The sequence below is a fragment of the Chiloscyllium plagiosum genome, unplaced genomic scaffold, assembly GCF_037043375.1.
Source record: "Chiloscyllium plagiosum isolate Xiang-an unplaced genomic scaffold, Cpla_swu_hap1 HiC_scaffold_6, whole genome shotgun sequence".
NCBI lineage: Eukaryota > Metazoa > Chordata > Chondrichthyes > Orectolobiformes > Hemiscylliidae > Chiloscyllium > Chiloscyllium plagiosum.
Genome location: NW_028270144.1, coordinates 78,814,423 through 78,832,037, shown reverse-complemented (window position 1 = coordinate 78,832,037; position 17,615 = coordinate 78,814,423). Strand labels below are relative to the sequence as shown.

Sequence of the window (17,615 nt, the reverse complement as noted above, 5' to 3'; positions counted from 1 at the left end):
GGCAGCAGATACATGGAAACACCACTAACTGCAAGCTCCCCTTCAAATCATGCATCATCCTGACTTGGAAATATGTCACTGTTCCTTCACTGGTGCTGGGTCAAAATCCTTGAAGTCCTTCCCTAAAGATATTGTGGGTCTACCAATAACACAAACTGTTCAAGAAAGCAGATCACCACTACCTTCTCTAGGGCAACTCAGGACGGGCAATAAATGCTGGTCGAGCCAGCAATGCCCATGTCCCACGAATGAATTTTACAAAAAAGATAGTCAGGGCAAAGAATTTCTATTGGTGGTAAGATAACAGGTGTTCAGAAGGTTTTGCCACCTGGGGAGGCTGCTCAGCCTTCAGAGGTGAGGCCGGCAAAGAAGTTCATGGGGAGATTGGCAGTTCTCAGTTTGTCTAATAAAGGGACCCAGCATTGGGAAGAGAGGTCCTACAGAAACTTGTTGACTCTTCCTCTACCACTTCTGCACCACTATTCTACAGCCCTGCCCTGGGAACTCCATTCTGACAGCCCCCCCAGATTAGATAGCACAATATTTGTCCAAGAGAGGGCAATGCAGCAATTAAATGACTCCTGGGATGCTAGCAACCTGGGATACTTTCGCTGCCAATTTGGAATTCTATTTCATCAGGGCTTCCAGAGATTGTGTCAGTGGGTGATCACCAAAATTCATAGTAGGTGACAGGTCCTCGTATTTCCCACTTTAAATTCTACCCAAGGCAGTTTGTAAAATCGTGTCAAACCAAAATAAATCAAACAACTTAAAGTTCAAATTACCTATATGTGTTTGACAATAGAGTATGAAGGTATAAGCAAGGGAGATGTGTAATAGTTTAAACTTCAAAATAAGAGCAAAACAGAAAGATGCAAAGATATATAAGAGACAGTGATGCAATGTTAATGTCACTCGATCAGTAATCCAGGAAGAGGCCCAGGCTTCTGAGAGAAGCTTCAAATTGCTCCATTGCACCTGGTTGAATTTAAAGTGAATTCATAAACCTGGAATGAAAGCCAATTTCAGTAATGATTAAAAAATGGTCTGCTAATGTTCTTTGGAGAAGGAAGTCTGCTGTCCTATATGGGATTCCAGATCAATAGCAATCTGGTTGATTCCTAGCTGCCCTCTGAAATGGCCTAGCAAGCCATTTGGTTGTACCAAACCACTACAGAGATGGACTGCAGTTGTCCAAAAAGATGACTCAGCACTGTCTTCTCAAGGACAATTTGGGATGGACAATAAATGCTGTCCTTGCTGGCAATAACCTGTGTTTTCTTTTTCCTAAATGACTACTTCTTGTGCCTTGTGCCATTTCGACTGCTATGTGGTACTGGGTAAGCATTGTTTGAGATAGTTCTGTGCCTCACCCTCCTGTCTGTTTGCTTTGCCTTGGCCTATTAAATTATTAGTAGTCAAGGATACACCACCACAGAGAATCTGCAGAAGAGACACTGTTCTGAGACAACAAGTAGATTTTTCACATGATAGCAATAAGTACAACTACATTTGATCAGGTTGAATAACTTGAACCTGTGAAGTTAAAAATCACACAACACCAGGTTATAGTCCAACAGATTTAATTGGAAGCACACTAGCTTTCGGAGCGACGCTCCTTTATCAGGTGTTAGTGGAGGGCTCAATTCTAACACAGAATTTATAGCAAAAATTTACAGTGTGATGTAACTGAAATTGTACATTGAAACATTGATTGTCTGTTAAGCCTTTCATCTGTTAGAATACAGTGATAGTTTCACTTGCACTGTATTCTAAAAGATGAAAGACTTAACAGACAATCAATTTTTCAATGTATAATTTCAGTTACATCACACTGTAAATTTTTGCTATAAATTCTGTGTGTTAGGATTGAGCCCTCCACTATCACCTGATGAACTAGTGACACTCCGAAAGCTAGCGTGCTTCCAATTAAACCTGTTGGGCTATAACCTGGTGTTGTGTGATTTTTAACTTTGTATATCCCAGTCCAACACCGGCATCTCCAAATTTTGAATCTGTGAAGCTGTTATAGACATATCTGTTCCTTCTAAAAGCTAGAGTAAAGTTCCTTGTTTCTACCCAGAGACAGTAGAATGGGTGAAGCTAATGTTAACATGAACATTAACTCCTTCAGAAATATCAACTTATAATAACAATACCTCCATGCCATGAAATAAAAGCTGCTATTTCAGCAACCATACCACGCTACAGTACCTCATTAATTCTTCTGCCTAACTGAAGCACATCAATCTTTTATTCAAACAGTCTTTTGGTCCCAATGCCCATTCTGTGTACCTATTCTACCTTCCTGTTCAGAGTTCTTTCTCACATTGTAACATATCTTTCCAACATGGAAAACACAAGTTAAATTCCAATTATTGTTTCACTTGATTTGAGGTTGCTTAAGGTTAAAACTGCGTGTCTAAAAAGAAAAATGGCCCACATTCCAGAACTCACTTTGATCAGTCATAAAGAAAGACAAAGACCAAAACATTTTGAAAAACAATCATGAAGCTTGCACAAAATGAGCTTTTCTGCTGTCGCTATGAGGAAAAATAACTCTGTTATCGCAATCAGAGCACAAAAACATTGTCACAGTTTCCATAAGGTTGATTGTGCACATTCCTGAACATCCTGAACTCAAAGTCATCAGAGCAGCAAAGTGTTGATGGAATTTGCAGCGTTGCATTCAAACCACTAATGTTTTCGAGCAAGGCTCATATTAAACCCAGATTTCCAACCTGCACTTTCTCATCTGGCTTTAGTTTGAATTCCTTTTTGTTACTAGTGGAAACAACCTTCACTGATGACGGAGGAAAAAAAAACCAAGCCAACAGTTTCTGTTATGAAGACAAATGGAGGTCAGGCTCTGTCTGGTTAGGTTCGATCTGAAGGAGAATCTCTGCCATTGTGCAATTACAGTGATCTGATGTAAAATAGTAAATTGTATCAATTTGCTGAGCTCAGGTCAATTACTCGTGGACTGTTCCTCACACATTCAGCCTCAGTTGCAGTATAATAAATACCGAAACAGATTGAAACTGTCTAAAATACTTCGCAATTGCAGTTTTGTAAATAAAGGAATGAAGTGAGGGCAAGATAATTGCCTCACCATTATGTGTAGAATTATTAGGAACTGCAGTATAGAAATCATTTGTCTCATCATACCTGAGCTTAAAAATGTGTTGCTGGAAAAGCGCAGCAAGTCAGGCAGCATCAAAGGAACAGGAGAATCGACGTTTCGGGCATAAGCCCTTCTTCAGGAATGAGGAGGGTGTGCCAAGCAGGCTAAGATAAAAGGTAGAGAGGAGGGACTTGTGGAAGGGGCGTTGGGAATACGATAGGTGGAAGGAGGTTAAGGTGAGGGTGATAGGCCGGAGAGGGGGTGGGGGAGGAGAGGTCGGGAAGAAGATTGCAGGTCAAGAAGGCGGTGCTGAGTCTGAGGGTTGGGACTGAGAAAAGGTGAGGGGAGGGGAAATGAGAAAGCTGGACAAATCTGCATTCATCCCTTGTGGTTGGAGAGTTCCTAGGCAGAAGATGAGGCGCTCTTCCTCAAGGTGTCGTGTTGCCATGGTCTGGCGATGGAGGAGGCCAAGGACCTGCATGTCCTTGGCAGAGTGGGAGGTGGAGTTAAAGTGTTCAGCCAAGGGACGGTTGGGTTGGTTGGTGCGGGTGTCCCAGAGGTGTTCTCTGAAATGTTCCGCAAGTAGGCGGCCTGTCTCCCCAATGTATAGGAGGCCACATCGGGTGCAGCGGATGCAGTAAATGATGTGTGTGGAGGTACAGGTGAATTTCTGACTGATATGGAAGGATCCCTTGTGTCCTTGGAGGCAAGTGAGGGGGGAGGTGTGGGCGCAAGTTTTGCATTTCTTGCGGTTGCAGGGGAAGGTGCCGGGAGTGGAGGTTGGATTGGTTGGGGGCGTGGATCTGACGAGGGAGTCACGGAGGGAGTGGTTTTTCCGGAATGCTGATAGGGGTGGGGAGGGAAATATATCCTTGGTGGTGAGGTCTGTTTGGAGGTGGCGGAAATGACGAAGGACGATACAATGTATCTGGAGGTTGGTGGACCAGTGGGGTTCTGTCCTGGTGGCGATTGGAGGGGCGGGGTTCAAGGGCGGAGGAGCGGGAAGTGGAAGAGATGCGGTGGAGAGCGTCGTCAACCACGTCTGAGGGAAAATTGCGGTCTTTGCAGAAGGAGGCCATCTGGGTTGTTCAGTATTGGAATTGGTCCTCCTGGGAGCAGATGCGGCGAAGGCGAAGGAATTGGGAATATGGGATGGTGTTTTTACAGGGGGCAGGGTGGGAGGAGGTGTAATCTAGGTAGCTGTGGGAGTCGGTCGGTTTATAGTATATGTCTGTGTTGAGTCAGTCGTCCGAGATAGAAATGGAGAAGCCTGAGATGGTCCAGGTAAACTTGAGGTCGGGGTGGAAGGTGTTAGTAAAGTGGATGAACTGTTCAACCTCCTCGTGGTAGCACAAGGTAGCGCCGATACAGCCATTGATGTAGCGGAGGAAAAGGTGGGTGGTGCCAGTGTAGCTGCGGAAGATGGACTGTTCCACATATCCAACGAAGAGGCAGGCATAGCTGGGGCCCATGTGGGAGCCCATGGCTACTCCTTTGGTTTGGAGGAAGTGGGAGGATTGGAAAGAGAAGTTGTTCAGAGTGAGGACCAGTTCAGTCAGTCGAAGGAGGGTGTCAGTGGAAGGGTACTGGTTGGATCGGCGGGAAAGGAAGAAGCAGAGGGCTTGGAGGTCTTTGTGATGGGGTATGGAGGTGTATAGGGTCTGGATGTCCATGGTGAAGATAAGGCATTGGGGGCAGGGGAAGCGAAAATCATGGAGGAGGTGGAGGGCGTGGGTGGTGTTCCGAACGTAGGTGGGGAGTTCTTGGACTAAGAGGGACAGGACAGTGTCAAGGTATGTAGAAATGAGTTCAGTGGGGCAGGAGCAGGCTGAGACAATGGGTCGGCCGGGGCAGTCAGGTTTGTGGATTTTTGGCAGGAGGTAGAAACGGGTGGTGCGGGATTGTGGGATATGAGGTTGGAGGCGGTGGATGGGAGATCCCCTGAGGTGATGAGGTTATGGATGGTCTGGGAGATGATGGTTTGGTGGTGGGAGGTGGGGTCATAGTCAAGGGGGCAGCAGGAGGAGGTGTCCGTGAGCTGGCGTTTAGCCTCAGCAATATAAAGATCGGTGTGCCAAACTACCAGCGTGCCTCCCTTGTCTGCCGGTTTGATGGTGAGGTTGGGGTTGGAGCGGAGGGAGTGGAGAGCTACACGTTGCGAGGGTGAGAGGTTGGAGTGGGTGAGAGGGTTGGACAGGTTGAGATTCCTCCCTACCTTTCACCTTAGCCTGCTTGGCACACTCTCCTCATTCCTGAAGAAGGGCTTATGCTCGAAACGTCGATTCTCCTGTTCCTTTGATGCTGCCTGACCTGCTGCGCTTTTCCAGCAACACATTTTTCAGCTCTGATCTCCAGCATCTGCAGTCTTCACTTTCATCATACCTGAGCCAATACTAGCTGTTCAATTGCAGCTGTCTGCTTGAATCTCAGTTCCTGCCCTAGTCCCATATCTTATTTTCACTCTTGCATTTCAAATACTTATGCAATTCATTGTTTAGATTATACCATGACCAACATCACTGCATACTTTCAAATTTTATCAAAGAATCAATATAAATAGAAAACACATTGTAAAGATATTACAGTGGCTTAGTGGTCAGCACTACTGCTTCACAGCACCAGGTACCCAGGTTCAATTCCAGCTTTGGATAACTGTCTGTGTGGGAATTTGCACGTTCTCCCGGCATCTGCGTGGATCTCCTCCAGGTGCTCTGGTTTACTCCCGTTGTGTAGGTTAGGTGATTGGCCTTGGTAAATTACCCATAGTGTCTGGGGATGTGTGGGTTAGGAATACTTGCCATTGGAAATGCAGGGTTCTGGGTGTGGGTGGGATGCTTCATAGAGAGTTGATGTGGATTTGATGAGCTGAATGGCCTGCCTCCACACTGTGAGGAAATCACAGCATCTACTGTGATAGAATTTCAGCTACGTCTGCACAGTGTCCTTCTGATTTGTCAGGTATGAAGTACTTATTATTAAGCCATGCATAACCATGATTTTGTTTTACTTCAAATAATGAACAGTTAACTCTTTCCAGTCCCCACAGGCCCTTCAATGTATTTATGTTTGAAACCTAAGCCACAATTCTGAGTAGCAGCTGATGACATGAACCTGATGTATCGGTACCTAAAAGGCATCATTAAAAGCTAACAGCTTTGACTGCTAACATTTGTTTCTAATGCAACATCATTAATTCCAGGAAGCATTAAAAGTTTGAAGATTTATCAGTCACTGTTATACTTGGTGCTTTTTTTTTGCATTGTTCTTCAATAATTAAACAGCTAACTAATTTGTACAAGTTGTGACTACTAACAGAGAGCAATCACCTCACAGCAATTTATCGGCAAGAAGATACAATCAATGTCGTGAATAATGGATTTGTACAGAGTCCACGATTTCCTCTCAACTATCCAAGGAGTATTTTATTGACGTGGAAGTTGCTGTCTCCTGAAAACACAAGGATACAGTTGGTGTTCGATACACGTTTTGGACTGGAGGAACCAGAAAATGATATTTGCAGGTAAGCAGAGTAAATGGGTAAGTTATGAAATATTTATGCTTAAACTGACCATTTGTGTTGTGGTTTATATTAGGAGGATAACCTGGAATGATCCTTGATTGTCATATGTATGGTACAGCTGTAAATGTATTTATAAGATCAAATGACCACAGATGGTGCAGGGCTTCAAATGGGGATAGACTCCAAACTGGCATGGCATAAGATGTTTGACATTGCACATTTTGCAGCTGTCAATAGCAAATGGAAGCTCTGAATTTTCTATTTTACATGCTAAGACTGACAAGAGTGCAGAAGTACAGCACTCCAGTTCTAGAAATATTTGTATCCTGAATTGGGATTAATTTCCGTTCCTATGAAGAACCCACCCCATTCATTGTGTTTAAACTGAACTATGCGGAGGGCAAAAATGCTTTTTCCTGCCTCCCATACTGGTTGTGGCTTGTTTCAAAGCTACATTTTCATTAATTCTATGTATATATATAAATTAAACCTGATCAAATCATTGGTTCAATCAACTTGGCTCATAATTCACAAATAAATGAAACAAGGCTAGATAGGAATGATATATACATGTCATGCACCACAATTACAACTGATGGGAGCTTGTGGAGAGCATTGCAGCCATAGCCAACCACATTTATGGTAGGTGTCTGCATCATAAGGAAGTCCAGCTCAAGAGTTGGTAAGTCAGAGTCCCAGGTGTAAACATCAGGGAGATGGAGAAGTACCTGGACATTTTGATGCAGGAGGTAAGCACATTCTTTACACTAGGAAGTTGTATAAATCTAGTTAGTGTTCATGAAAAGGTGGGTGTGACTGAGAGTCAGTCAATTATGGACACCCAGTTGCAGCATAGTTGTAGATGGAGGGACATCAGACTCTGCCCTAATGCAATAGTTACAAGGTTCTTGATGTCATATGAATGAAGGCAAAGTTGGCAGGGTAGTTAAGCCAAAGATGTAAGTAGAATAAAAAGGAGATTCTGCTGAGGGATCATAAAGAGCTATGGTCCAAAATAATAAACAGAACCTCAAAAGTAATGATCTTAGTTTAGTCCCTGAATCATACACAGTTTAATATATGATCAAACCAACCAGGGAGTAGTGTAGGAGAGAGAAGCTTTGACTCATGAGTCAAAGGAATGTACTGGAGTTGTTTCATTGACATAGGTTTGTTGATGGGACAGAATCCAGGAACTTACATCCACTTGCCCAAGTGAACAAGAAGATAGCTCACCACCACCTTCTCTAGGACAATTAGGGATGGACAATAAATGCTAGCAGAGCAAATGACACCCATATTCCATGGATGATTTTTTAAAAAATGGGAGTTACCAGTGGAGTCTTGCAAGAGCCAGGCCTGGAAGCTCAGCTATTTACAACGACCGGAAATGAAAATTACATGGGAAAGTTAGCTGCGAAAACACAAGTCAGCAAAGGGATGAAGACATAATAAACGGATGAGCCATAAGATAAAATGCATTGTGCAAGAACAAACAGGGTTATTCACTTCGGTAGCAAGAATATGTTTTAAACAGTGAGAAACTATTAAATGTTGGTGTGCAGATGGAGTTGGGTGTCCTTCTACATGGAAACGAGGACGTTGCCATGTAGATATTAGAAGCAATTAGGAGGACAAGTGGTTTGTTGGCCTTTTTACAAGATGACTAAAGGACAACAGCAAGGAATTGTATCGGACTCTGATGAGACCACACCTGGAATATGTGTGCAGTTTGGACATCAGAAAGATACTTGGGAGGGGTGCAAAACAAAAATTCCTGGATTGATTCCTGTGATGAAAGGACTGTCTATGAGGAGAGATTAAGTTTAATGAGACTTTCACTTTGAACATCAGAAGAAAGAAGGGTGATTGTATTGAAACATAAAAGATTGCTAGCGTGTCTAACAAGGTAAATGTTTTAGAGATTATTTTCCCAGCTGGGGACTCTAGAACACAAGGACAAAATGTCAGGACAAATATTTATAATTGAAATGGACAGATTTTGACCTCTTGTGGAATTAAGGTCCATGGACAGTAAGTAGCAAAATGGAGTTAAGGCCGAAAATCAGACATAATGTTACCAAATGGTGGAGTGTTTTGGAATGGTAATTTGGCCCAGTCCTGCACCTATTTCTTTGTCCTTGTTTGGCCCTTCTGAAAGCTGGAGAACAAATGGGGAACCCAGAAAAGTTTATAAAATTATGAGGGGCGTATATAAGGTGAATAGCCAAGCTCTTTTCCCCAGAGTAGGGGAGTCCAAAACTAGAGAGCATAGGTTTAAGAGTGGAAAGATTTAAAAGGGACCTGAGAGGCAGCTTCTTCACACAGAGGGTGGTGCTTCTATAGAACGGGCTGCCAAAATGGTAGAGGTGGGTACAATTACAGCATTTAAAAGACATTTGGACAGGTACATGGATAGGAAAGGTTTAGAGGGATATGGGCCAAATGCGGGCAAATGGGACTGCTTTAGTTTGGGAATCCTGGTCAGTAGGAAATAGTTGAGCCGAAGGGTCTGTTTCCACACTATATAGCTCAAAGACTCTATGTTTTTTTAAATCCAGCCACTGCATTTGTATCTGATTTCCAGGTTTCCTGATCAATTAGCGTGAGTGGGAATGACACCACCCCGTGGGAACTTGTTTTAAGCTAAACTATAGAAAGAGGATAGGTTATAGTTAAAAGATTGTGCAGGTCATAGAGTCATAGAGATGTACAGCATGGAAATAGACCCTTCAGTTCAACCCGTCCATGCCGACCAGATATCCCAACCCAATCTAGTCCCACCTGCCAGCACCCGGCCCATATCTCTCCAAACACTTCCTATTCATATACCCATACAAATGCCTCTTAAATGTTACAATTGTACCAGCCTCCACCACATCCTCTGGCAGCTCATTCCATACACGTACCACCCTCTGCATGAAAAGTGGCCCTTAGGTCTCTTTTATATCTTTCCCCTCTCATCCTAAAACTATGCCCTCTAGTTCTGGGCTCCCTGACCCCAGGGAAAAGACTTTGCCTATTTATCCTATCCATGCCCCTCATAATTTTGTAAACCTCTATAAGGTCACCCCTCAGCCTCCGACACTCCAGGGAAAACAGCCCCAGCTCGTTCAGCCTCTCCCTGTAGCTCAGATCCTCCAACCCTGGCAACATCCTTGTAAATCTTTTCTGAACCCTTTCAAGTTTCACAACATTTTTCCAATAGGAAGGAGACCAGAATTGCACGCAATATTCCAACAGTGGCCTAACCAATGTCCTGTACAGCCGCAACATGACCTCCCAACTCTTGTACTCAATACTCTGACCAATAAAGGAAAGCATACCAAACGCCTTCTTCACTATCCTATCGACCTACGACTCCACTTTCAAGGAGCTATGAACCTGCACTCCAAGGTCTCTTTGTTCAGCAACACTCCCTAGGACCTTACCATTAAGTGTATAAGTCCTGCTAAGATTTGCTTTCCCAAAATGCAGCACCTCGCATTTATCTGAATTAAACTCCATCTGCCACTTCTCAGCCCATTGGCCCATCTGTTGAATCTAAGGTAACCTCCAATCTTGGTGTCATCTGCAAACTTACTAACTGTACATCCAATGCTCGCATCCAAATCATCTATGTAAATGACAAAAAGTAGAGGGCACAACACCAATCCTTGTGGCACTCCACTGGTCACAGGCCTCCAGTCTGAAAATCAACCCACCACCATCACCCTCTGTCTTCTACCTTTGAGCCAGTTCTGTATCCAAATGGCTAGTTCTCCCTGTATTCCATGAGATCTAACCTTGCTAATCAGTGTCCCATGGGGAACCTTGTCGAATGCCTTACTGAAGTCCATATAGATCACATCTACTGCTCTGCCCTCATCAATCTTCTTTGTTACTTCATCAAAAAACTCAATCAAGTTTGTGAGACATGATTTCCCATGCACAAAGCCATGTTGACTATCCCGAATCAGTCCTTGCCTTTCCAAATACATGTATATCCTGTCCCTCAGGATTCCCTCCAACAACTTGCCCACTATTGAGGTCAGGCTCACTGGTCTATAGTTCCTTGGCTTGTCCTTACCACCCTTCTTAAACAGTGGCACCACGTTTGCCAACCTCCAGTCTTCTGGTACCTCACCTGTGACTATCGATGATACAAATATCTCAGCAAGTGGCCCAGCAATCACTTTGCTAGCTTCCCACATAGTTCTCGAGTACACCTGATCAGGTCCTGGGGATTTCTCCACCTTTAATCGTTTCAAGACACTTCCTCCTCTGTAATCTAGACATTTTGCAAGATGTCACCATCTACAGTCTATATCTTCCATATCCTTTTCCACAGTAAATACTGATGCAAAATATTCATTTAGTATCTCCCCCATTTTCTGTGGCTCCACACAAAGGCTGCCTTGCTGATCTTTGAGGGGCCCTATTCTCTCCCTAGTTACCCTTTTGTCCTTAATATATTGGTAAAACCCCTTTGGATTCTCCTTAATTCTATTTGCCAAAGCTATCTCATGTCCCCGTTTTGCCCTCCTGATTTCCCTCTACTTTCTTTATACTCTTCTAAGGATTCATTCAATCTATCCTGTCTGTACCTGACATATGCTTCCTTCTTTTTCTTAACCAAACCCTCAATTTCTTTAGTCATCCAGCATTCCCTATACCTACCAGCCTTCTCTTTCACCCTGACAGGAATATACTTCCTCTGGATTCGTGTTATCCCATTTCTGAAGGCTTCCCATTTTCCAGCCGTCCCTTTACCTGCGAACATCTGCCTCCAATCAGCTTTTGAAAGTTCTTGCCTAATGCTGTCAAAATTGGCCTTTCTCCAATTTAGAACTTCAACTTTTATATCTGATCTATCCTCTCCTATCACTATTTTAAAATGAATAGAATTATGGTCACTGGCCCCAAAGTGCTCCTCCACCTCAGTCACCTGCCCTGCCTTATTTCCCAAGAGTAGGTCAAGTTCTGCACCTTCTCTAGTAGGTACATCCACATACTGAATCAGAAAATTGTCAGAACAGAAAAAAAAATCTGCATTTGTGGATTCCCAAAACAAAAAGACTGCATCACAATTCAGAGATGTGTCCCTGGACCAGAAACTGCAGTGGTTAAGAACTGAAAGGGAGATGCTCTTTCCCACCAATGGGAAATAAAAGCCTAGTTCAGACAGCAAGAAAGAAATTTAATGACCAAATTTGAATGGGAATGATGAGTTCAATAGCACATGCAACTTCCATGCTTAATATTTCAGTCAATTACTCTAAAAATGTGGTGTCGACCTGAGGTGAAGCCACAGCACAAAACAATATTCATGCTGACTGCAGAAGCAGCTTATTGTAGACAGATCGAAGCAATTTCACAACCAACAGATCAGTCCAAAGCTACCCTGTCTGAATTGGTAGTGGATGATTAAACAGAGGAGGAGAATGTTTATTGAACATCTCTACAATTGATAATTGAGGAGCTCAGCACGTGAGTGAAATGTACAAGATTACACCACCTTCAGTGAGAACTGCTTTTCTTTCTTGCTGTCTGAGCTCGGCTATTATTTCCCATTAGGGGGAAAGAGCATCTCCCTTTCAGCTCTTAACCACTGCAGTTTCAGTTTTTGCCTCCTTTTGAGTCTTGCATTCAGACAATGGGTCCCCACACAATTCAGCAAAAGCATTGATGACTAGTGCTCCAGAAATACTTGTGTGCCTTCTCAGCTACAACACTGGCATCTCTCTCTATGAAGAGAAATTGCCAGCTATGTTCTGTTCACAAAAAGAACAGGAAACATCCAATATAGCAGATCACTGCCCCATTAGTATGCTCTCATTCAACAGCAAAAAGATGGGAAAGGGTCAGCAAAAGTGCTGGCAAGCAGTACTTAAACTGCAATACTCGACCCAGAGATACTTGGGATTCCATGAAGACCACTTCAGCTGGACGTTTCTAATCATCATTTTGAAACATTTCGTGGCACATCTTCAGTGCAGTGGAACCTGAACCTAGACCTACTGTATCAAAGGTAGGAATGCTACCAAAGTAGTCTCAGTTTAAATATGCAGAAATGAGCTGAATTCCAAAGGGAAGTATGGTTGATTTCCTTGATTTGAAAGAAAGCATCTGACTGAGTACATCGTTGAGTAGTCATAATAAAACTGAAAATGGGGGAGTTGGAGAAAACTCGCCACCAATTGGGGTCAAACCTAATGCAAAGGAAATAGTTGTGGTTGTTGAAAGAGGTGTAACTCAGTCCAGGTCATCTCTGCAAGTGTTTGTCAGGGTAGTGTCCTAGGCACAAACATTTTCAGTTGTTTCGTCAATGATTTCTCTCCATTATAAGGTCAAATGTAGGGATGTTCGCTGATTATGTAGTGCTCACTTCTATTCATTACTCCACTGGTAATGAAGCCACCCATGTCTTTATGCAGGAAATAACGTTTTTGCTATAGGGGAGAGCATGGTTGATACCTTCAATCTCCTTTGCTAACATTGAGCTTGGTATTTATTGCAATGAACATCTGTATGCTCGTAGTGATGGGCTTCCAATTTAGGAAGTTTCTCCCTGCTTTTCTTTGATATAGATATCAACAAATGATTTACAATAGGAGGAATTATATCTGCTTTAAAAGGCTTATTGGAAAGAAAAATGATGTCTATTGGATGCTGCCTGAACTGCTGTGCTTTTTCAGCACCTCTCTAATCTAGACTCTGGTTTCCAGCATCTGCAGTCATTGTTTTTACCAAGAAAAAAGATGTGGCAATGAGACATGGAGAACATGCAAACTTGAGCAAGTAACATTCACACCACATAAGCACCAGACTATGGCCATCTCCAACAAGAGAGTCCAATAACCTCACCTTGACATTTAATGACATTACCTTCATTGAATCCTCCTCCATCATCATCCCAGGGTTTTTAGTGTCAGAAACCTAACTGGATCAATCATGGAAAAACTGTGGCTATAAGAGCAGATGGGAGACTGGGATTTCTGTAGTGAATTGTCTGCTGATTTCCAAAGCTTCTCTCCTATTTCCAAGACTCACATTAGGAACATGACCCATACTCTCCTCTTGCCTCAATCATTGCTGCTTCAGCTTGAAGATCAACAGGAGAAAGCAGTCTGCTTCAAAGGCACCTTATCTATCACCTAGAACGTTCTCTACCTCCATCACCACACATAATGACTGCTGTGTACAAGGTGTACAACAGCACTTTACCAATACTTTTGAAACATTATCTTCTAAACCTCTGCCATGTCTTCAATAGAAGAGCAAAGGCAAATGGCATAAAGGAACAGCACAATCTGCAAGACACTTTCAAGGCACACACCATCCTGACTTGGAAATATATTGATGTTCCTTCGCTGTCACGGGGTCAGAATTCTGGAACTCCCTTCTAAACAGCACATTGGCTCAACCTGTATCACATGGACTACAATGGTTTAAGGAGGTGGCTCATTAACACCTTCTGGACAGCATTTATGTTTGGGGAACAATACTGTCCAAGCTAGTAATGTGTATATCACAAAAAAGAAAAGACATTGAAGGATACTTCCAGAGCTGCCCACAATCTGAAACATTCTTCAACATGCCACTTGCTTGTTGTGTTTGCATTTTGTCATGTGATTTTGGTGGTTATCCTCCTATATCTCATTGTTTAGGCTCCCCACAAGTTTCATCAGGACATTTTAAGTGGGTAACATTCTTCTCTCTGCCAGTGGTTGTGTCTATCCTGATATTGGAAAGCTCAGGCGCTGGACAACTGAAACATGGCAATTCCCTGGAAACCTTGCTCAATATTTTTTGACTGTTCACCAACTACACTTTGAAATGGAAGACCTCACACAGCTTCCTGGGTGATGTGGACAATCTTGAATACAACATGTGCAGTTGATCCGTATCTCTGGGAGGGCAATCAGAGCCACAGACCTCTGTGCCCAATCATTCTGACTGACCTCTTCAGTGGGAAAGTGTACCTTATCTAGTAATATTGTACAAATTTGGCATTGGTGATCAGGTGAAGCATTTGTTTACAGTTAACAATGATATTTGACAAGTATCACTCTCAGATCCCTGGAATGAACAAGAGCCAAAAGGAACGCAGCACCATGGCTCAGTTATTAGCATTGCTGCCTCATAGTGCCAGGGACCCATTCAATTCCACACTCAGTGGAGTTTATATATTCTTCCCGTGTCTATATGGATTTCCTCAGATTAGGTGGATTGGCCATGCTAAATTGCCCAGAATGTGCAGGCTAGATGGATTAGCCATCGGAAATGCATGGATGGGGTGGGTCTGGGTGGGATTCTCATCGGAGGGTCAGTGTGGACTCGATGGGCTGAATAGCCTGTTTCCACATCGTAGTGATTTTATGATTCTAACTTGATAGCCAGTGGAAAATCATAGCCACCAGACACAATTGGCAGCAGGCTACAAATGTCTGTGACCTCCTAACAGTTCCCTGAGTCTCTTGAGGTACTGGTATTCATCGTCATGAGAAAGTTGATCTTATACCTGTATTTGTTTTATTGTGTGACGGGTATAGTTTCCTGTGAGCTACACTCAGTGCTCTTTATTACTTTCCTGTAGAACAGTGGATCAATGAAGGAAAGGCTGTTGTTGGTGCTGCCCTTGTTCCCCAACTGTTGCTGTTCTTGTTACAACTCATCTTTGGCCCTATTATCTGAGGTCCAAGGTAAAGCAGCTTAAGCAGCACCCCTGGTAAACTGCTACATGAGAAACAGAAAGCAGAGATCAGAAATGCAATCCTCCCATGTAGAGAAAGTTACCTCTGGTAATGGAAATCACTTCCAAAGTTGTGGAGGCACACTGCAGATAAGTGCCATTGGTAAAAATCTATCACTTAAGCAAGGAGGAAGATGACAGATTTCAGCTCTGATTGGACTTTTTTTTTTGGCCCCTTATTTCTTCAGTTTTCTCAGTTGCTACTGTGCTTCCACGTCTGTTCCACTGGAGAGTGCTGGGAAACACAAGATAACCCTTACAGCCTCAGTTAAAGTGAAAATGCTCCCTGCTTAAAATATGCAGTACTTAAATTGACAACCTGCTTCTTGTGGTCACTCATAGGCAGTCAATCACACTGCTGTTAAATGTGGTAGTCAGCAAGTTAGTGTCAGCCCCCAACCCACCGTAAGTTTCAGTGCTTTTACTTACTTAAAAGTTCCCAAACACACTTGTGCTTTAAAGTAAAAGTTCCCTCTGTGGGATTGTAAACTCAGCTCAGCATCAAACTCTATTTCTCAGCACTAACACCCTTCACGAGTATGTTCAGAAACTACAGCTGGAATTGTTCAGAATGAAGAGCAGTGGCTTTTTCATTATCATTGTATTGTGTACACTGATGCATTTGGACTCCAATTATGCTATTGCATCAAATATTTGAAGATATTCAACACTTTACAGAAAGTGCCTTATTAAATGGTCAAGAAATGTTTCTAGTGTTATTGGTGTAACCATTAGACTATTATGATGTTGAAAAGTACATAAGCCAGACTTTGAAAGTCTCTACAGACATGTGTTTAACTTTATGTTTCCAAAAGTGATGACTATAGAGATGAGAATCAGACCTCATTACTCTTTTCAAAACATCAGATTAAGTAAATAAAATTTTTTTTTTTTTAAATGGCCAAACATTTTTGGCTAGATTCAATTGTCATGTGACTGAGAGATAAAGAAGAATGGAAGCTAATTAAAAATGGGTTAGAAATTACATACTTCTGAACACATAATACTCTCTTTTGACTCCCTTCTTTCCATTCATGTAATGGATATTTTAATTCAATGTAAATTGCACTAAAATAGCACAAAGGAATTTTGGACAATTATATTAAAAAAATTGTATGATGACATGCTACTGTTCAAAGCAAAATGATATGGTAGTACTTTCAAATGGTTCACGTTTAATTGAACAGACCTGCATTTTTAGTTTCTTTACTTATACTCTGTTCAGTATATGTTAAGAAGCTAGATATTTCAAATGAAAGTGACTGAATATGCATTTATTACTATATCTAAAGCAGGTGTACTCAACATAGCTTATCTAAAGGGAATAATTGACTAAATTATCTGGGAAGTGCAGATGTAAATGTGAAACAAATTATCCAAATTTTCATCTCTGCTTTTTTGTATCAGCTTTTGTTAAGTAGATCCTTCAAATTCAAAAGCACTCAGTAAGGGAAGGTTATTTCACAACCATCCTTAACTGCTACTATCTTCTGACACTTGTTTTAATGTTACAATAATGAGAAGCAACCGCTGTTGCCTTCATCCATACTATTAGTATTTTGACAAAGTAGAGGTGAGCCTAATCAGTTTGAATTTCTTGATATAGAAAATGAAGGGTAATTTAATTAAGATCTTTAAAATAATGAAGAGATTTGTTAGAGTAGATACAAATAAACTACTGCCTCTGGTGAGAGAATTTCACACAATTGGGGCAATGTTAAAATTAGAGCCAAGCTGTACACACAATCAGACAACTTGGAGAAAGTGAGGACTGCAGATGTTGAAGATCAGAGTCAAAAGAATGAAAATCTTTCACCTCCCCCCACCCCGAGTGCACAAGCCTAATTCATGATGAAAGGCTTATGCCTGAAATGTCGATTTTTCTGCTCTTCAGATGCTGCCTGACCTGCTGTGCTTTTCCAGCACCACACTCTTGACACAATCAGGCAACACTTTTCAAATGGAGAGTAATAGAAATTTAGAATTCCCTCTGACAAAAGGTTGTGCTTGCGGATTGTGGATCAATTGAAATTTTCCAGACTCAGATCAATGGATTTTTGTTAGGCAGGTGTATCAAATAATGTGGAACAAGATTGAGTAGGTGGAGTTGAGGTGCCATCCCCTGCAAAAATCTAACAGACTCGAGAGACTGAATGACTTACTTCTGTCCCTATCATTTGATTTTTTTTCTGACACATATCACAATTAAAGGGTGTGTTCTGTCACAACACCACCCA

General features: G+C 42.3%; 1 protein-coding gene across 2 annotated transcripts in view; it reads left to right on the top strand.

Moving 5' to 3' along the window:
• Positions 1-17,615, top strand: part of pdgfd (platelet derived growth factor d) — a 180,717-nt gene that overhangs the window by 94,361 nt on the left and 68,741 nt on the right. Inside the window, exon 2 of one of the 2 annotated variants that reach the window (XM_043691812.2) lies at positions 6,458-6,644. In XM_043691812.2, the coding sequence (XP_043547747.1) occupies positions 6,458-6,644 (187 nt within the window). Of the gene's footprint in view, positions 1-6,439; positions 6,645-17,615 lie in introns of both variants that reach the window. The other variant, XM_043691811.2, reaches the window with a different exon arrangement.